The following is a 19,133-nucleotide window of genomic DNA, read 5'->3' on the forward strand; positions in this document are numbered from 1 at the left end:
AGGAAAAAACTGCAAACACTACATTAAAACAAAACAACAAAAACCCCCTCCTTTTCATATCATGGAGATCATTTCGACTGGCATTTCATATGGTCATATGTATGTAGCTGCTGGGCTACTGTGATCCTCTTCTAGGACTATCCTAGGCATATACTAATTATTACAAATGAGAGAAACCATAGAGCCTATGTTTCTTTGGGTCTGGCTTACTTCACTTAATATGATTTTTTTTTGCAATAAAAATCTTAAATTTATTGCAACTTGTTCAGGCTGAATCAAAACAGAAATGTATCCCTCTTTAAGACCAGTGTGGACCAGAATGTAAATTTATCCTCACTTTAAAATTGTACTAGCTTATAATTAACACAAGCATGTCACTCATATATCATGCGTTGCATTTTACGTTCAACAAATTTAATTTTATAAAATGTCCTTTAATTTCATAGACAAGGAACATTACTGTATAAAGAGCAGTTTTGCAGTACAGTTTCAAAGTGTACACAAAGTAGAATACAGAGGTTAAACTGGTGTACTGACCACAGTTTTGAAGTTTTCAACAAATTGCATATATAACTTACAACTCAAATATTGGCCAATCTGAAAACTTTACTTTGCATAATACAAAAGATACTTTGAGATGCATTTTTTTATGAAACTATATAAACATTTAAAATAATCATTAAAAAACTCAACATTAGAATTTATAAAGATTAGCTATAAAAATATATTGGCAGTCACTTCTCTTACAAAGGTACCACTCACTATGCTACAAAATAGTGTCTAACATAAAATGGCCTCAATAACTATACTATTTTAGAACCTGATAAACCTTATATTAAGTTGATTATAAAATGATTTTTTTGCAAGTCTTTCCATTCCTTTATGAATGGGGCAATGGCATTCTCTCTGATGAAAGTATAGAATTCCATTGTGTGTATCTACCACATTTTCTTGATTCATTCGTCTACTGAGGGGCATCTGCGTTGCTTCCATATCTTAGCTATGGTAAATAATACTGCAATGAACAGTGTGCTGGTTGCTGTAGTGTGGGCTTGTTTGTGATCATTTGGGTAAATGCCCAAGAGTGGGATTTCAGGGTCATTGAGGAGTTCTATGTTTAGTCTTTTGAGGAACTTCTGTACTGCTTTCCAGAGCGGTTGAACTAGTTTACATTCCCACCAAAAATGTAGTAGAGTTCCCATTTGGCCACATTCCTGCCACCATCTGTTATTATTTGTTTTCTTGATAATGGTCATTCTAACTGGGGTGAGGTGGAATCTCAATGTAGTTTTAATCTTTTTTTTTTTGTGGCTAGAGATGTTGAACATTTCTTCATGTGTCATGGGTAGATATTAACTACTTCAGCTACCCCAGGAAGAATCCAAATAAAGCACAGGAATGTTTAGGATACTCCACTACTCAGAATGTCTGTGCATTTGGCATTTTACACAGTCAACTTGTGTAAGAAATGTGAGATAAACAAGGCTATGTCACACTTCCAATCTAACATGTGATGAGTGCTGAATAAATACTTGAGATTGTAATCTAGGCATACAAACACTATCACTACATTTAAGAGAGCTTAAGCACTTTAAAACTTTAATGACATTTATTAGAATTCCGAGAATTACTTAAGTACTTGGGAGACTGTGTCATAAAATTCAAAACACTCCAGAAGAAAATCTAACAGACTATATTTGTTAACAAGGCAGTTTGCATGTTTAAATGAGTTTTTTTCTGAGTTTGAAAACATGAATAAAAAGTTGTTTTAAAGTTATTTGTTTAAAAGGGGATAGATTTATAAATAGAATATGAAGATTCATTAAGTTTAGAAAGCAGCCTTTAAAATTTATAACTTAATCAGTTATTCACTTTTAAACCAACTGAAGTCTCTGGAAAAAAAATGTTGGTGCCTACAATATGCCCTCAGAGATGTAACATCCATCACACGGGCTCATGCATTCACAGAAGCGCATGGCAGGATCACTGATGCAAAATTCTTGTCAGGTTTCTCATCACTTCCTATCCCATCAGGATCCAGCACAGAGCAGTTCCAAGTATTGTGGACATCACTCTTTAAAAGTGAGGGTTCATCTTTATTGAATCTGTGTTTCTTTTTCCCCCTGCAGCTGCCCTACTGCCAGGGGAGAGCAGATGTTACATAAACATTTGTTTGAATTAAACTTAATTAGCTACATTTTCCAAGCCCTGTTTTTAAATGGCACATTCTGGGAAGTGATCCTGAAGAGGTTTGGCTTCCAATGATGAAAAGACTCAGAATAAACTGGAATTTACCAGCCACATTTGCAATATGAGTATTTGTAGGATGGCAACGCTGAGAAGAATTTGGTCCCCTCCAGCAGAATGGTTGACTGCCCTGAACACACGCTTTTATATACACAGGGGGCCACACTGCTTGCTGCCTCTACCCACTCATGCTCTCATGGAGTTGGGCTCTCCTTACATGATGACTCTTCCTAACAGCAAGAGTTGACTTCACTAAATGCCTCAACATAGATCAACCTAACACTTGACATTCATCACTGAAACACATGTGTAATTTTAAACACTGCACTTCGAAGATTTGAGACTCAAAAGAAGATAGAAAACACCAATACTTATGTAACACTGTAGAAAAAGTAGCTTCTATTTATTGCAGAAAATTGAAAGGCATATCTACAAAGCATAAGCTAGTTAGGAAGCAGTAACTAATTATTGCAGATTTAAAACTATTATGTTATTTTGAGATACTGAAATGTAGAGTGGGATTTTAAAATGTTACCTAAATAGACCAACTTAACAGAAAACTTAGGTTTATATTTGACATTATGTATCTAATATTTGTCTTCCAAAATAGATTTTTCTCTATTTACTTCCTATTTATTTTGTGCTATCCTGGTGCTTGAACTTGGGGCCTGGGTACTGTCTCTGAGATTTTTCTAGTCAAGGCTAGCAGCACTCTACCATTTGAGCCACAGCTCCACTTCTGGCTTTCTATTGGAGACAACAGTCTCGCAGACTTTCCTGCCTGGGATGGCTTCAAACTGATCTTCTTGAGTAGCAAGGATTACTGGCATCAGCCACCACGCACAGCTTCCAATACAGAAATTTATTTACTTATTCATTTATTCATTCGTTCGTTCATTCATTCATTCATTCATTCATTTATTTATTTATTTATTTATTTTTGTTGTTGCTCTAGTCCTGGGGTGTGGACTCAGGGCCTGAGCACTATCCCTGGCTTCTTTTTGCTCAAGGTTAGTACTCTACCTCTTGAGCCACAGCTCCACTTCCGGCTTTTTTCTATATATGTGGTGCTGAGGAATCGAACCCAGGGCTTCATGTTTATGAGGCAAGCACTTTACCATTAGGCCATATTTCCAGCCTCGTACAGAATATTTTTAAAAGAACAGTATCATATAACTTTTCACTATAATAAAATATTTGGAAATCGAATTTCAGAACTGAAACAAACATATAAAGAAATATCTACCTTCTAAAATTTAATACATTTATCTTTTTCTATTCATTTATTGTCAAAGTGATGTACAGAGGGGTTACAGTCTCATATGTAAGACAGTGTGTACATTTCTTATCCAACTCCCTCATTTTTCCCCTGCCATCCCCACTCCCCTACCATGAGTTGTGCAGTTTGTTTACACCATATAGTTTTATAAGTATTGCTGTTGCATTGGTTTGTCTTTTTATCCTGTCTCCCAATTTTGATATTCCATCTCCTTTCCCTAGTTCCAACACACATACGTACAATATCCAGGGTACCAAAATCAGTTACAGTGACACCAGGGGTAAAACCACTGGAAAGAAAGACAAAAGAAAAAGGGCATAATTTCACCTGGTATGTTGAAAATAACAATGATAAACTGTTTTCTAGGTCTTTTATTCTAGTGTTTTTTCTTTGTAACTTCTCTTTCATTATGCAGTGATTCTCTGTTAATATAGTAAATTAAATGCAAATAAATATGAGTTTTCAGACTTCAATGCTTTTAATATCTGGGATGAGCACTTCTTTTGAGGGGGAAGAGTATCCTGTGGCAGGGTGTCCAGCAGTTCCTATCTTCTCCCTTCTAGATGTGAAGAACATCCCTATAGCCTTGACCATCACAAATGTTTCCAGATATTGACAAATGGCCTATAGGAGTAAAACTGCCCTCAGTTGAGAACCTTTATGTAAAATAAAGAGAAAAATTACCCATTCCCTTCCCCCATACTTTTAGTTTACATCTTTATAATCAGTTCACTCTTTTGGTATGTATGAATCACATGAATACGTTTTTTAAATGACTAGACATATAGCTCTGTTACTGATATGTGCAGCTTATATTATGAATACTTTTCCACAATAAGCATATATCACCATCATATGTTACTCACATAATATACATAATTTCATATATTTTTATATAACATAGATGTCATATATAATATGTACACATGATATTCTTTCCATATAATAGATTGCATGGAATATAATTATTCAAATTATGTTGGGATATTTAAGTTCCCATTTTTATGCTCTCAAAGACAGTAATGGGACAAAAGTGTTCATTTGGTTTGATAATCTTGGGAAATATTTTCTTTCATTAATGACTTTATAGATTTCCTTCATTATCTGTGTTACTAGAAGTGGCTGAGAAGGGTAGATCAGATATTGATAGCTGTTTTACAATCTTATTGGCATGCTGAACCAGGATACCTGGAGTTATTGCTTTATCTTTAAAGCTGAGAAATGCTGTGCTTAAAATATCAATGAATTGGTATTTCCTGGAATACAGAATTCTTTTCTCTTAGAGAAAATTTCTTTGTATCTTTAAGACAACTGATTTCTCAGTTGTTCACTTCCCACATAAAGGACACCAATTATTCTCATGTTGGATCATCTTTGTTCTCTATTTTTCTGAATCCTTTAATTTCTTCATTTCTCATTCTTCATTCACAAATCATATTATCCTTCATTTTTCCAGTGCTTATTTTCCAGTTTTCACATTAATAAGGAACTGAGCCTGCTTATTATAGGGCCTTAGTAAGTGTAGTTAAATTAGGACTTTTAAATCTAAAACAATTGGTATTTCAGGGTAGAAAATTATTCACTGGTAGTTGATCTTTTGTGCATTATAATATATTCAGGATTCCTGTCTTTGTGACTTGATTAGTTATTCAGTATTAATTTTTCTCCATGGTCTTGAGTTGGTTGTTAGCTCCCTTTTCTTCTTGTTTTATGTGTGTGATCACATTCTTCCTTAACTGAAATCAATATCCTTTTTTTACATTCTATACCACAAAGTATATCTAAAGAGCTTTAATTTTTTATGTGCTTGTTCAAAAGGAATCATGTGTCTCTTATGTGTACTGTTTTTTATTTTTCTATCTTTGTGTCTTTACTCCCTTCCAATTATTTTGTAGCACATATGCCAAGATGCTTCATCTTTATCTCATTGATGATCATTCTAGATACTCTGTGTGCAAACTCCCTATGATCTCTTATATGAGGTCAGTCTTCCATCTCTCTGAATTTAAGCAAGAATGATTCAATCTCCTTCTGTGAGGCAGTGTACTATTGATGGGAACATTAAATAAATAAAACTATTTATCACTAGCACCTCTGTCCCTATGCCGCTGTCTTATGTGTGGTCATGACTTTGGAAGTGGGGAAGGCAATGTGAAATTTATGAGAACAATGTAAGTCAATAACAAATTAACTAACAAATATTGCTTGTACATGCTGATGCACTGAAAGGAAAATTACTAATGGTGGCAACTTAGCTTTTTAAATGGGAGGAGCATAAGCTCCAGTGTACTTCCTTGGGTACTACACAGACTCACAGACATCACACTTACCTGTAAGACACCTGAGCTAGTTTACTTAGGTTTCTGCATTATGTCAAATGTTTATTCTTTTACTGAATCGTCTCTTGCCATAAAAATGTTTCAAGGGGAAATAGAATAATCCCAGCACAACTTAGATTTTCTAATTTTAGAGCTATGCCTAAGGCACAAAGGTCTAACTAGAGAAAACTTAGTTTGAGACTAAAACTGATTGAAAACTACACACAGTCACATCTTAGAGCTTATAAAACATAATTTTATTTAAAGTTGGATATAGATAAAAATTAACCAAAATTTAAAGAAAAGTCTAACATAAATTTCCCACCACAGAATGGACATTATGGAAAGAAGCTGTATTCTCCTAAGTTATATTTTCTTAATGTCCGGCCACAAGTTGGTAGACACTGGGCTTTAGAAGATGAGAGCAAAGGCTCTGACGGTGAACACAGTGTGATCTTCAGGGCTGTGTCTTCACGAAATGACTTAAGTACAGAGACTTTTTCACATCAGCCAGCAGTCCTCAGTTCTGACATTAAAATCTATTACTGTAAAGTCACAACTGTGTAAGGCTTCAGGCTTTAATTTTAATGTGAGGTAAACAGTATTTTCAATATTAAGGCAAATGGTAAAATATATGCACAATATATTAATGTGGAACTTACATTTTAAGATATATTTTAGAATAGTTATGGATTTTCTAAGTGTGCTATAAATAGGAACTTATAAAAACTATTGAAGTGTTCAAAAGCTATTTGCTCAAATACCTTGGCTTTTGATAGTTAATATGTTAAATATAATCCTGAGATTTTTTTTTTATGGGCTGTGGTTTTCTATTTTAGAGGATTAAATGGCAGCAAAGTTCTTGTGAATGAGCCCAGATCTGGCTTCTCATCCTGTACATACATTATTTGGCCACACAGACTGCTTCCAAAGTTGGCAAATCCTGCTCACTGAGCAGGCTAATCATGACTAAAGTATGAAACGGTACGACATTGTTTTTTTAATAAGGACTACATAAGTAAATTCAGATTCAGACATCCTATATATCTTAGTTGAGAAAAGTCAGATTTCAGATTTTTTCATACAGTGATTCTTGCTCATCTCCATACTCTTTCCCGAGAAAAAGCCATTTAAAGAGAGAATCATCCCTTCTCCTGGGGCTCAGAATGAGGTCATCACTTCCTTGTTACACTGGCCACTGCCTTCTTTGCTGCATCCTCCAGATCCACGGCTGAAGTTATGGGGAGTCCACTGTTGCTGAGGATGCGCTGGGCCTCCTTGACATTGGTTCCTGGAAAAGGGGACAAGGACCATCACTGAGTAATGGTGCAGCAGGTGGCACTGAGTCAAGTTGCACAATTGAAATCCTGACACTAGCACAACTTAACAGCAACAGTTTCAGCTTTTTGTGATCCAGAGCTGACATTTTTCTTCTTACTTCTACTAAGTGACATTATAAAGCCTCTTGCCTGTATTTTCTATGGCACTTATACATTAATGTTATGCAAAAAAGAGATTAACAACTACTTGTTCAATGATTAGAGAAGAAAACTCTTCTGAACTGGATTTGTACACTAGGGAAGTACTCATCTGTGTAGAACTGAAAGAAAACATGCAGAAAGTAAAAAAATCCTGAGGAGAATGTCACAACCAGGTATAGGCAGGCATGGAGTGGATACTGGAGTACCACAAGGATCATGCAACTCAGTTGCCACATACAGTTTTCACCAGGAGTTGAAGTAAACACAGGTTCTAATCCAGGTCACTGATGAGAAGACTATGTGACAATGTCTACCTCAAACTGTGGTCCAACTAAACAAGATGAAAGTACTGTGTGAGGAAAGTGGGCTTTTACTGAGGGAAACCAAGATAGCTTCTGTGTTATCATGCACAAAGAAGCTGACTTAATGTAGGATTAGTCCAATCCAGAGTGACATGCTGCAAAGACCTTGTGGTAGGCAGAATTCTAAGTCATAACCTGATCAGATAATTGAAGTTTTGAAAATCTTCACATTCATGTGCAGGAATCCACTGCTTTGGAGGCTCTAGTAACTTTCAATTATTCTCTTCTCTCTATGTAGTGGGCAGAGGCATTGAAAAGGAGTAATGCAGCCTGTGATATCTCTTAGCCATTCTCAGTGGATTTGTAGTAACTGCCAGCCAAGCCCAAAGGTACTTCTGCATTACCTGTTTAAGATCGGTCCTTTTGATTCTTTCAGAGGGAAATATGTGATTTAAGTGCCTAATCAAAACCTCCCTTTAACTTATTTCCTGTGTTTTTATCCAGTTGGCAAGACAGAATTTATTTATAAACAAAGGCTTGGAAATACAGTTTGTGGAGCCTGCCTTACTGCACAGAATACAAACAGAAACAGGCATTTGGTCAGTATGTTACATACATAGACACAATGGCTGGGTCAAACAGAAGCAGCTGGACTGTAGAAGGAAGGTATCCCTGATTCTTCTGAAACTCTAAGTACACCAGAACAGCCAAGAAGGGATGCTGGGCACTATGTCTTCTAATACATCTTACTCATGCTACTTTACACAGGAATAGAAAGCAAACCCCCAAATGTGGGCAAGGTGCCCACACCTTCTGCTGTGCATCCACTGTGCAGTGTTTGGTAAATCATTAGTGTGCCCAAGCCTCAACTTTTTTTTTTTTAATCTCTACACTGTCATGTCCATCATTCTCAGAATCATCTGCATGATAATACATGCCAGGCATAAGGCTAAGTAACTTATATGCAGCGAACCTATGCAATTTACATACAAGAACTGTGGGTAGGCTCCATTGTCCTTATTTTACAGGTGGGGTAACTGATGCAGAGAGGTGATTAGGGCAGAGCCTGGACTTGAACTATTTTCTGTAATACAAAACCCCATGTGTTCTGAGACATATGCTAGTTTTCCTTCCTGTTTGTGAGATGAAGACAGTATAGATGAAGTACAGGCTGTGATGAGAAATGGAACAATTCGTAAGACAGTGTTTATATCAATGGCCAAGTATCTGCAGCAGACTTGGCTGCTAACCCCAAAGATTCCTGTTACTTTTGCACAGTACAGTACTGCTGCTGAGAAATTGCTGCCCAGGCAGAAACTATGTCCCCAGATCCTCTTTTCATCTAAACAGGATCAATAGTTCCAGCCAATAGGATATGAATGGATAGAAAACACATGTCCACAAACATGGTTCAGTGAGTCTCTATACTCTTTTTACTGTCTGCCTTCTAAAATGCTGTCAGCTAGACTAACCCTGAAAGGCATCTTTTTGAAGATGGCAATGACTCCTTTAGCCTGATCCTTGAATACATGTTGAGCAGAGCACCCCTTCAACTCATCTCCAAGACGTTACAAGAATGAAAAAGTTTTCTCTAGTGGTATTGCTGGCCTTTCAGCATTGCTCTATTGTTCATTGAATGGTATGATTTTGAGCAACATGTTACCTTGTAAATGTCATGGTATATAGCTTCTAAAATGGCTCTCAAATGATTAATTGATGGGTCTACCTTCAGGTACACATATCCTTAGATGATATTTCCTTTTTCAGTGTTGCCCAGTGCCACCTTCTGATGAGTAGTGATGGAATGTCACTTTGCAGACTAGGGACAATACTATAGATTCCATGTTGCTCACTTTGACTCTTCATTTGTTTACTCTGGCAAACTGCCATTCTGTGAGCTGTCCTATGGAGAAGCCCACCTGGCAAGGATCTCAGGACAGCCTCTGGCCAGCAGCTACTGAGAAGTGAGGCACTGGGGAAAGGCATCTGCCAACAATCATGTGTGTGTGCTTAGAAGTGAACTCTCCCATGGGCCAGCACAGAGACATCCATGGCACTGCTGGGCAGCCCTAGAACACAGCCTTGTGAGCAATCTTGAAGGAGAGGACCCAGCTAAATAAACCACACTCAAATTCCTGATCACAGATCTTGGAGACACTAGTGTTCCTTCTGCTCTGCTGTCAAGCTTTGGGATCATTTGTTACAAACTAATAGAAAACCAACACAGATGCTAAAAGTTTATTATTTCATCAATATAACCTTGATGTGCATTTGATTCATTTGGTGAGGTTTTAGCCAGTCTCAGAGCTTGAAAAGCAGGAGAGGGAACTAGACTGTGGCAGGTGTTAGATAGGAGGCTAAGGAATTTAGACATTAATCTGTAGGCATGACTTTCACAAAGTAATGACAGAGTGTGAAACAAAAACCCTGACTGACACAGAAGTGAATTGGTCTCTAGACCAGAAGGTGAATGAAAGGTAAATGTGTAAATGTCTATTTCCCTCAGCAGAGACATGGTCTAGAAATCTCTTCCATCTGTCCTGGAGGGTGCCTGGGAAGAGATCTAAGTGAAGATACAAAAGGCTCTTCTCCCTCTTCCTTGATGCCCTTCAACACACAGCTCTCAAGACCTCCTCAGCACTGCTGGATTGCAGGAACACAGCCTTCCCCCACCAGATGCAGACATACATATATACAGACAGACAGACAGACAGACAGACACACTCATTCTCTCTCTCTCTCTCTCTCTCTCTCTCTCATACACACACTCACACTCACACACTACTCTTCCTGGGGCTGAGTTGTATCTTATGGTTCCACCAATTCTGAGAAATGTCCATTCCATTTTACCTGAATTTCTTTCCATGTGTAAGTGTGAAATAGCTTAAACAGGCTGTGTTTCCTGAAACCAGAAGCATAATAATTGAGTTCCTTTTCTAATACACCCTGCAGCACCCATTTAGCACCAGTATTTATGAGGGCAAAGAAGAAAGGATGACCTGGGCTTCATGAATGTCTCACTGGACCTTGGCCCATGGTGTAGACTGCACTCAGAATCCAGCTGTCCTCTCTGCTGGGCTGGCCCTAACTGTTCTTGAGCAGTAGTGTGTTAGTTACATGGCACTGGGAATGCCTTCGATGGCTCTGCCTCATGGTGTCCCAACTAACACAAGCTTTTAAGGTGACCTTCAGAGTTCCTCTTCTAAAATCTAAAATCATGCCAATAATGCCACAGATGGTGACATGTTGGATTGGTTTAATAAACTTGCCTTCATCCCCACCAAACCTTTGGTTTACTTAGTTAGGCTTTCTCACTGGGATGCTGTACAGCTCTGCCACATACTTGCTGACAGATTAAGTAGACAGAGTGGAGTTCACATACAAATGTGCCTGAGGATAGGTGTGAACGGGCCCTCTCATCACTGCACTGGGCCAACAACCCTACTCAGCCTTTCTTACAGGGTTGAAATTGAAACTTCAAATTGCCTGAGGTGACATAAGGAGGTTTCCAGAGGCCTTGCTCAGGGCCCTTTTGTCACTGACAAGCACCCTGAGCAGCTGGCTGTGCCCTGGCTGCCCTCCAGTGAGGATTCCGGGCTCTCCCACTCTCCAGCCCTGCAGTTCATGTGCCTCAGGCAAGAGAGGCCTTCATCTAAGACTAGGACAGTGGCAGGGCCAGGAGAAGAGAAAGAGGGAGCAGTGCACGAGAAACACATGTCCTTCTCTCCTCTAAGTAGCTTCTCCAGTGCTGTGTCAAAATGCCTAATTGCTTCATAATTCTAGGATTCACTAAAGTGAATTTTAATTATACTTGCTGTTACACTTTAATTACAGCCTTAATTATTAAGCATACACTAGCATGCTTAGAATGAAGCAGTACATAAAAGGATGCTAACAGTTGAATATAAAGCTCAGGCATAGGACTGCGAAGAGAAATGGACCAGAAATAGAGATACTGTGACAGATGGAAATCAGCCTTGTAGGAGAGACAGACACACAGTAAGAGAGATGCCCATGTACAGAGGCAGGCAAAGGGAGACAAGAGACATGGAAGGTGGGGTGACTAAGGTGGAGAGAGAGAAGGGAAGTCATAGATTAAGGCAGGATAGTTAAAACAGAAGAGACACAGTGAAAAGAGAGACCAGACAGACCCAAAGCCAGGCAAGATGGAAAGATCAAAGGGATGGTGGAAATGTAGATAGACAAGAGAACCAGTGAAAGAAGAAGAGGAAGGGTAGAGGAAGAGTGAAGAGATGAGAAGGAGAAAAAGGAGAAATTGAGAGGAGAAGGAAGAAGAAGAGTTTAGAGGGGGAAAGGAGATAAGAGAGAAAGGGAGGGAGGAAGAAAAGGAAGTAGGAAAAAGAGAAAAGAGAGAGGGAGAGAGAGATGGGAAAAATGCAGAGGAAAACAGATATATGTAAAGAGAAAGGAATAAATACATTGACAAATGGAGGTTGCAAAGACAAGTGGCCACCACAACAGCCCCTTCTTTGACTATGTCACCATCTATTGTGCACATTCTGTTTTCTTATTGGACATTTCTGGCCACAGTATGACTACTCAGGCCAGTAATTTCTACCTGCTTCCTCTTCCCTGACACTGAGAAGGGTTACAAAGAAAATCAGGTCACTGCCAGAGGAAAGAGAGGAAGTGGTGGACAAATGCTTGCTGGTTTGTAGATTCCTTTTGTTGAAGAACATACTTGAGTGTTTGAGGTTAGTTTCTTCACCCAGTGGCTGACATCTAAATTCATTCCTTTCCCTGACTTTATTTCTGAATAAAAATCATCATAGCCGCTTTAAACTCTGACATGGAATAAGTGTTCCAAAGACAGTTTTTATGCCTATGCACACAATTACAAAGGAAATTGATCCCTTTCCCACATTTAAATGGTGCCACTGACATGTTCCAATATTTATTAAATGCTGCATTGCTTTTTAATGAGACTGCAGGACAACACTTTCAATAACCATGTGACAGATGAATGATCAACTAACTCACTGTTCTGGTTCTGGCAGCTCGTCCTTCCTTCCTTCCTTCCTTCCTTCCTTCCTTCCTTCCTTCCTTCCTTCCTTCCTTCCTTCCTTCCTTCCTCCCTCCCTCCCTCCCTCCCTCCCACCCTCCCTCCTTTCTTCTTTTTCTCTTTTCCCATGTGTCTCCTTTTTAGAGATTATCTTTAAGCAGTTGTACAAAAGAGTTGCCATTTAACAAAGCAGTTTATGAATATAATGAATCTTGATCAATGTCACCCCTTTCAGTATTTTTACCCATCCCTCCCAACCCACCTCTTCCCATTCTGGAACTTCTTAATACCTCTAGGTGAGAATGGCACAGCTAAATGGTTATCTACCTACTTGCAGGCCTTAGAAATTACAAGACAGAGGGAATCAAAGGGGAATTAGCTTAAGATGAAATTTGCTCCTTTGCTAGAGGACACAATGAATAATAATAATTATTAAAAACTTTAAAATTCTACATCTCTTTGTGATGTTTTACAAATGACTTTCTGCCACTGGGTGGAGGAAGAGAGCTGTGAAAAGACATGCAAGGCACATTGATCAAAGTCTGTTCTTTGCTTTCATCATGTGAGAAGATAATGGTGGTGAGCAGGACAAGATTTTGGCAAAAAGGTGCAGCCAAACCCCTTCCTCCAGCCCCTCCTTTTATGCAAGGCTGCAAAGAAAATAACTCTACTAGCAAAGTATGTAGAAACTATATTTTTGGAACTGCTATTTAGGAAATGAGGGTTGTTTTAAAAACATAATGCATAATTGAGCACATGTTCGGTTTAATAAATGTTCCTCAGACATAAGTTATGATGGGAAGGATCAGGAACAGTACTTCTCAGCACGAAAACTGACATTGTTTTACTTCTCCTTAAAGGAAGCATGGGAGGAACTGGAAGGGAGGCTCACCAATGGGGCTTATACCCTTTCCTGAGACAGAAATGAATTGGCCTAGGTTTGTCTCCCTGCTGACAGTCACACAACAGCCATGCAGCCTGGCCTTAGGTGAAAGAAGAAACCTAGGGATTCTTTAGAATAAATCTCTTGTAAACATAGGAAACTGAGGTTCAGAGATGCTAGAGAACTTGTTCAGGTCAAGCGACCAGTGAACAATCCCAAGTCTGACTCATTATTGTGTTCTAAGTCAAGGCTTGCAAACTATGGTTTTTAAGCCAAATCTACCCTCTTTTTGTATCATTTTTGAGCTAGGAATAGTTTTTACATTTTTAAACAGTCAGGGGAAAATCAGAATAATATTTTGTGATACACGAAATTTACATGAAATTCAAATTTCAGTGTCCATAAATAAAGTTCTTGTGGAACACAGCCAAACTGATTCATTTACAGATTGTTGATGGCAGCTTGTGCTCTGCCATGGCAGAGCTCAGAGCTGTGACATAGACAGTATGGGCCTATAGAGCCTAAAATAATTAAGCCTTGCTCGAAGTAATTCAGGATTTTTATTCTCCTCAGAGTGGAAACAAATCAAGTTTTATAAAGTACCTAGTCACTCTTCAAATGTCCTGTGTCCTTGCCCCTCCCCACTTGTTCTTCCAGGCAGTAATCAGATATGGGGTATTTGGTTTCTTGAGGACATTCAGATAACTTCCACGTATCTTTTGTTTTATTATCCTGTTAGAATTGGATAACCTGCTAAGACAGGTGTAACTCCAGTTGTGCTGGCAGCCCTGTCTACTTGGAGATGATGTGCCTCTAATATCTAGCATCTTGCTTGGCAGCCAAAAGAGGCCATGCTCAGTGTCTTGGTCAAATTCACTAGAGTTCAAATGACAATAATGGTAACTAATGTTATGAAGACTAGGACGGTTCTTTGTTACTTAAAACTCATTTGCTCCTTATAATGACTATGATTTTGCTATATTTCTATTTATGAAGTGGAAATTTCATACTAGGCTATTGCTTCAGATAGCTAAATAACCTGAGAAAGCCATTGTAGTTTCGAGGTTCTGTTCTTGGATGAGTATATTACCTACATGTCTTGCAATCCCTGAATTTTAGGAAAATTAGAGCACGGGGCTGCGCCATGTCCACAAGATCCTCCTTAATTTCTTTTCCCATTGTAAGAAGATTCCAGCATCCAACGAATCAGAGGGGTGACTGCTAATACGATCACTGCACAAGTCACCAGGTTTAGTCACAGGAAGCCATTTCAAAGAGCAGACTGCGAATACCAATATTTCACCATTTCTAATCGCTATGTGGTATATTCCATTGTGTATAGGTACCATATTTTTTTGATCCATTCATCAGTGGAGGGGCATCTGGGTTGTTTCCATATTTTGGCTATTGTGAATTGTGCTGCGATAAACATGGAAGTGCAAATGTCTTTTTGATATCTTGGGACCTGCTGTTCAGGATAGATGCCTAGGAGTGGTATGGCTGGGTCATAGGGTAGGTCTATGTTGAGCTTTTTGAGAAACCTCCATACTGTTCTCCAAAGTGGTTGTACTAATTTGCACTCCCACCAACAATGGAGAAGGGTTCCTCTTTCCCACATCCCCTCCAGCATTTGTTGTAGCCTGAGTTCAGAGTATAGGCCATTCTAACTGGAGTGAGGTGGTATCTCAGGGTTGTTTTTATTTGTATTTCCTTTACTGCCAGGGATGTTGAACATTTCCTCATATGTTTCTTTGCCTTTTTTATCTCTTCTCTTGTGAAGTCTCTCTTTAGCTCCTTTGCCCATTTTCTAATTGGTTTACTGGGCTTGGAGGGGCTTAGTTTTTTGAGTTCTCTGTAGATGACAGATATTAGGCCTTTGTGGCTGTGCTGGTAAAGATCCTTTCCCATATGGTTGGCTGTCTTTCTAGTTTGGTGGCTATGTCCTTAGCTGTGCAGAAACTTTTTATTTTGTAGTAGTCCCATTTGTTGAGCCTCTCCCCTAACTGTTGTGCCCCTGGGACTCTGATATTCAGGAAGCCCCTTCCTGTGCCTATAAGTTCTAGCGTCTTTCCTACTCTGTCTTTCAGTAGTTCCAAGGATTCAGGTCTGATGCTGAGGTCCTTGATCCATTTTGAGTTGATCTTGGTGCATGGTGATAGGCTAGGGTCCACTTTGAGTTTTCTGCATATGGCGGCCCAGTTTTCCCAGCACCAGTAATTGAAGAGGTTCTGTTTATTCCATTGAATGTCTTTAGCTCCTTTGTCGAATATCAGCTGACTGTAAGAGTGTGGTTTTATTTCTGGATCTTCAATTCTAATCCATTGATCTTCAGGTCTGTTTTTATACCAATACCAGGCTGTTTTTGTTATGATGGCCCTATAGTAGAGCTTAAAATCTGGTATTGTGATACCTCCTGCACTGCTTTTTTTGCCTAGAATTGCTTTGGCTATTCGAGGTCTTTTGCTGTTCCATATGAATTTATGGGTTGCTTTCTCTATTTCAGTGAAGAATGTAGCTGGGATTTTGATGGGGATTGCATTGAATTTGTATAACAATTTGGGCAATATGGCCATTTTCAGTATATTGATTCTGCCTACCCATGAGCATGGGAGGTCTTTCCATCTCCTTGTGTCTTCTTTGATTTCCTTTATTAGATTTTTATAGTTCTCATTAAATAGGTCCGTCACATCTTTGGTTAGGTTGATCCCTAGGTACTTTATTCTTTTTTTTTGGCTACTGTAAACAGAATTATTTCCATCATTTCCTTTTCTGCTTATATATTGCTAGTGTACAGAAAAGCTGCTGACTTTTGTGGATTGATTTTCTATCCTGCTACTTTGCCAAAATGGTTTATTAGGTGTAGGAGTTTGGGGATTGAGTTTTTTGGGTCCTTCAGATATACGTTCATGTCATCTGCAAATAGGGATAGCTTGATTTCTTCCTTGCTGATGTGGATCCCTTTGGTGTCCTCCTCTTGTCTTATTGCTATGACTAGGGATTCCAGCACTATATTGAAAAGAAGTGGGGAGAGTGGGCGTCCTTGTGTTGTTCCCGAGTTCAGGGGGAATGATTTTAGTTTCTCTCCATTTCATACGATGTTAGCAGTTGGTCTGTTGTATATGGCTTTTATTGTTTTGAGGATTGTTCCATCTATTCCTGTTCTCTCCAGAGCTTTTAATAAGTATGGATGTTGTATTTTGTCAAAGGCTTTTGGGGCATTGACTGAGATAACAATGTGATTCTTGATTTTAGTTCTGTTGATGTGGTGAATTACATTGATTGTTTTATGGATGTTGAACCATCCTTGTGACTGTGGGATGAAGTCTACTTGGTCATCATGTATAATTTTCTTGATCAGTTTCTGGATCCTGTTAGCTAATATTTTATTGAGGAGCTTTGTGTCTGTGTTCATTAGTGATATTGGTCTGTAGATCTCTTTTTTTGTTGGGTCTTTGCCTGGTTTGGGGATGAGTATGATATTAGCTTCATAGAATGAGTTTGGGATTTCTCCCTCTGTTTCTATTTCGCAGAAGAGTTTGAGGAGTATTGGTATTAGCTCCTCACTAAAGGTTTTATAGAATTCATTGGTGAATCCATGTGGGCCTGAGCTTTTCTTTGTTGGGAGGCTCTTGATTACCCCCTGTATCTTGCTGTAAGTTATTGGTTTATTTAGTTGATTTATTTCTTCTTGGTTCAGTTTGAGCAGTTTATACTTCTCCAAGAATTGATCCATTTCTGTAAAATTATTGTTTTTTAGTGAGTAGAGGTTCTGGAAATAGTTCCTTATTATTGTTTGAATAATGTGTGTACTTGTAATTTTTCCGGTGGAGTCCCTGATTTTACGTATATGAATCTCTTCTCTTCTTTTTTTTGTAAGTCTTGCGAGGGGTCTGCCAATTTTATTTATTTTCTCAAAGAACCAGCTTTTAGTCTTATTTATTTGTTGAATGGTCTTTCTATTGTCAATCAGATTTATCTCTTCTTTAATCTTTGTGATCTCTCTCCTCCTAGTCATTTTAGGTTTGATCATTTCTTTTTTTCTCCAGTTGCTTTAGTTTCATCGTGAGGTCATTCACCTGCTCTGCTTCCACTCTTTTAATGTGAGTGCTGAGGGCAATGATCTTGCCCCTCAGTACTGCCTTAGCTGTGTCCCATAGGTTTCTTTGTGATGTATTTTCATTGTCATTGTGGCTTATGAATTCGTTGATTTTATCTTTAATTTGGTCTGTGGCCCAAGTGTTGGATAACAGTGTGGGGCTTAGCCTCCAAGAATGTGTATAGCCTCTGTGGTAACCATTGTTATTGAGGGTTACCTTTAATCCACTGTGGTCAGATATAATACATGGGATGACGTCAACACTTTTGTATTTGCTGAGGTTCTTTGTGTGGGCTATGACATGGTCTATTTTGGAGTATGATCCATGGGCTGCTGAGAAGAAGGTGTATTGGGTCTCTGTAGGGTGGAAGATTCTGTATAGATCTGTCAGATCCACTTGGGATATGGTGTTATTTAGATCCTCAGCTCCCTTGCTAATCCTCTGGGTGTTGGATCTGTCTCTTGGAGAGAGTGGGGTATTAAAGTCACCCACTATGATTGTGTTTGGGTCTATCTTGTTCTGTAGTTCTGTGAGAATTTGCTTGACATATGTAGGGCCTCTTTTGTTCGGTGAGTATACATTTATCACCATGATGTCTTGATTCTGGATTTTTTTCCTTGTATTAAAATGTAGTGACGTTCTTTGTCTTTTTGAGTTGATTTTAATGAGAAGTCCAGCTTGTCTGATATCAGGATGGCTACTCCTGCCATTTTGGTAGGTGCCTTTGGTTGGAAGATCTTGCTCCATCCTTTCATTTGGAGCCTGTTTTTATCCCTTGCTGTAAGGTGGGTCTCTTGTAGACAACAGATGGCAACTTTTTGTTTGCAGATCCATTCTGCCAGTCTGCTCCTCTTTACCGGAGAGTTTATACTGTTTATATTCAAAGAGATCAAGAATAATAGTGTTTTTTCCCCTTCCATTTTCCTATTTGGCTGTTTTTCCTCTTTTTTTCTTGTCTTTAGTGAGCTGTTCTTTCTGTTGGGCTCTGGCAATTGCACTTTCTTTCTGTTTCTGTCTGTGTGTCCTGTACGATTTCTGTTGGGTGGGGTTCCCCTCTAAGAACCCGCTGTAGGGCTGGTTTTTTATTCACATACTCCTTTAGGATCTTCTTTGCTATGGAAAGATCTGGTTTTTCCCTCGAACATGAAGTCTAGCTTCGCTGGATATCTTATTCTCGGTTGGCAATTGTTGGCCTGTAGGACTTGGATGGTGTTCTTCCATTCTCTTCAAGCGTGGTAGGTTTGTGTGGAGAGGTCTGCTGTTATTCAGATCCTTTTCCAATTGTAATAAGTTTCTTTCTTCGCTTTGGCTGCATTCAAAATTTGCTCTTTATTCTTGAGATCTGAAGTCTTGATTATTATGTGCCTGGGTGAGGATTTTCTAGTGTCTGGTCTGCCAGTTGTCCAATAGGCTTCAGTTACCTGGGTGAGGTCGCTTGTGAGATTGGGGAAGTTTTCTGCAATCACTTTACTGAAAATATGTTGAAGCCCTCTGCTCTGGTAT

The 19,133-nt window shown here is 38.8% G+C and overlaps 1 protein-coding gene across 1 annotated transcript in view; it reads right to left on the minus strand.

Moving 5' to 3' along the window:
* Positions 1 to 6,847: 6,847 nt before the first annotated feature.
* Positions 6,848 to 19,133, minus strand: part of Suclg2 (succinate-CoA ligase GDP-forming subunit beta) — a 239,120-nt gene continuing 226,834 nt past the window's right edge. The window contains exon 11 of the mRNA XM_048356121.1: positions 6,848 to 7,135. Within this exon, the coding sequence (XP_048212078.1) occupies positions 7,020 to 7,135 (116 nt within the window). The 3' untranslated portion in view covers positions 6,848 to 7,019. The remainder of the gene's footprint in view (positions 7,136 to 19,133) is intronic.

The sequence above is a fragment of the Perognathus longimembris genome, chromosome 10 (genome assembly GCF_023159225.1).
Source record: "Perognathus longimembris pacificus isolate PPM17 chromosome 10, ASM2315922v1, whole genome shotgun sequence".
Taxonomy (NCBI): Eukaryota; Metazoa; Chordata; class Mammalia; order Rodentia; family Heteromyidae; genus Perognathus; species Perognathus longimembris.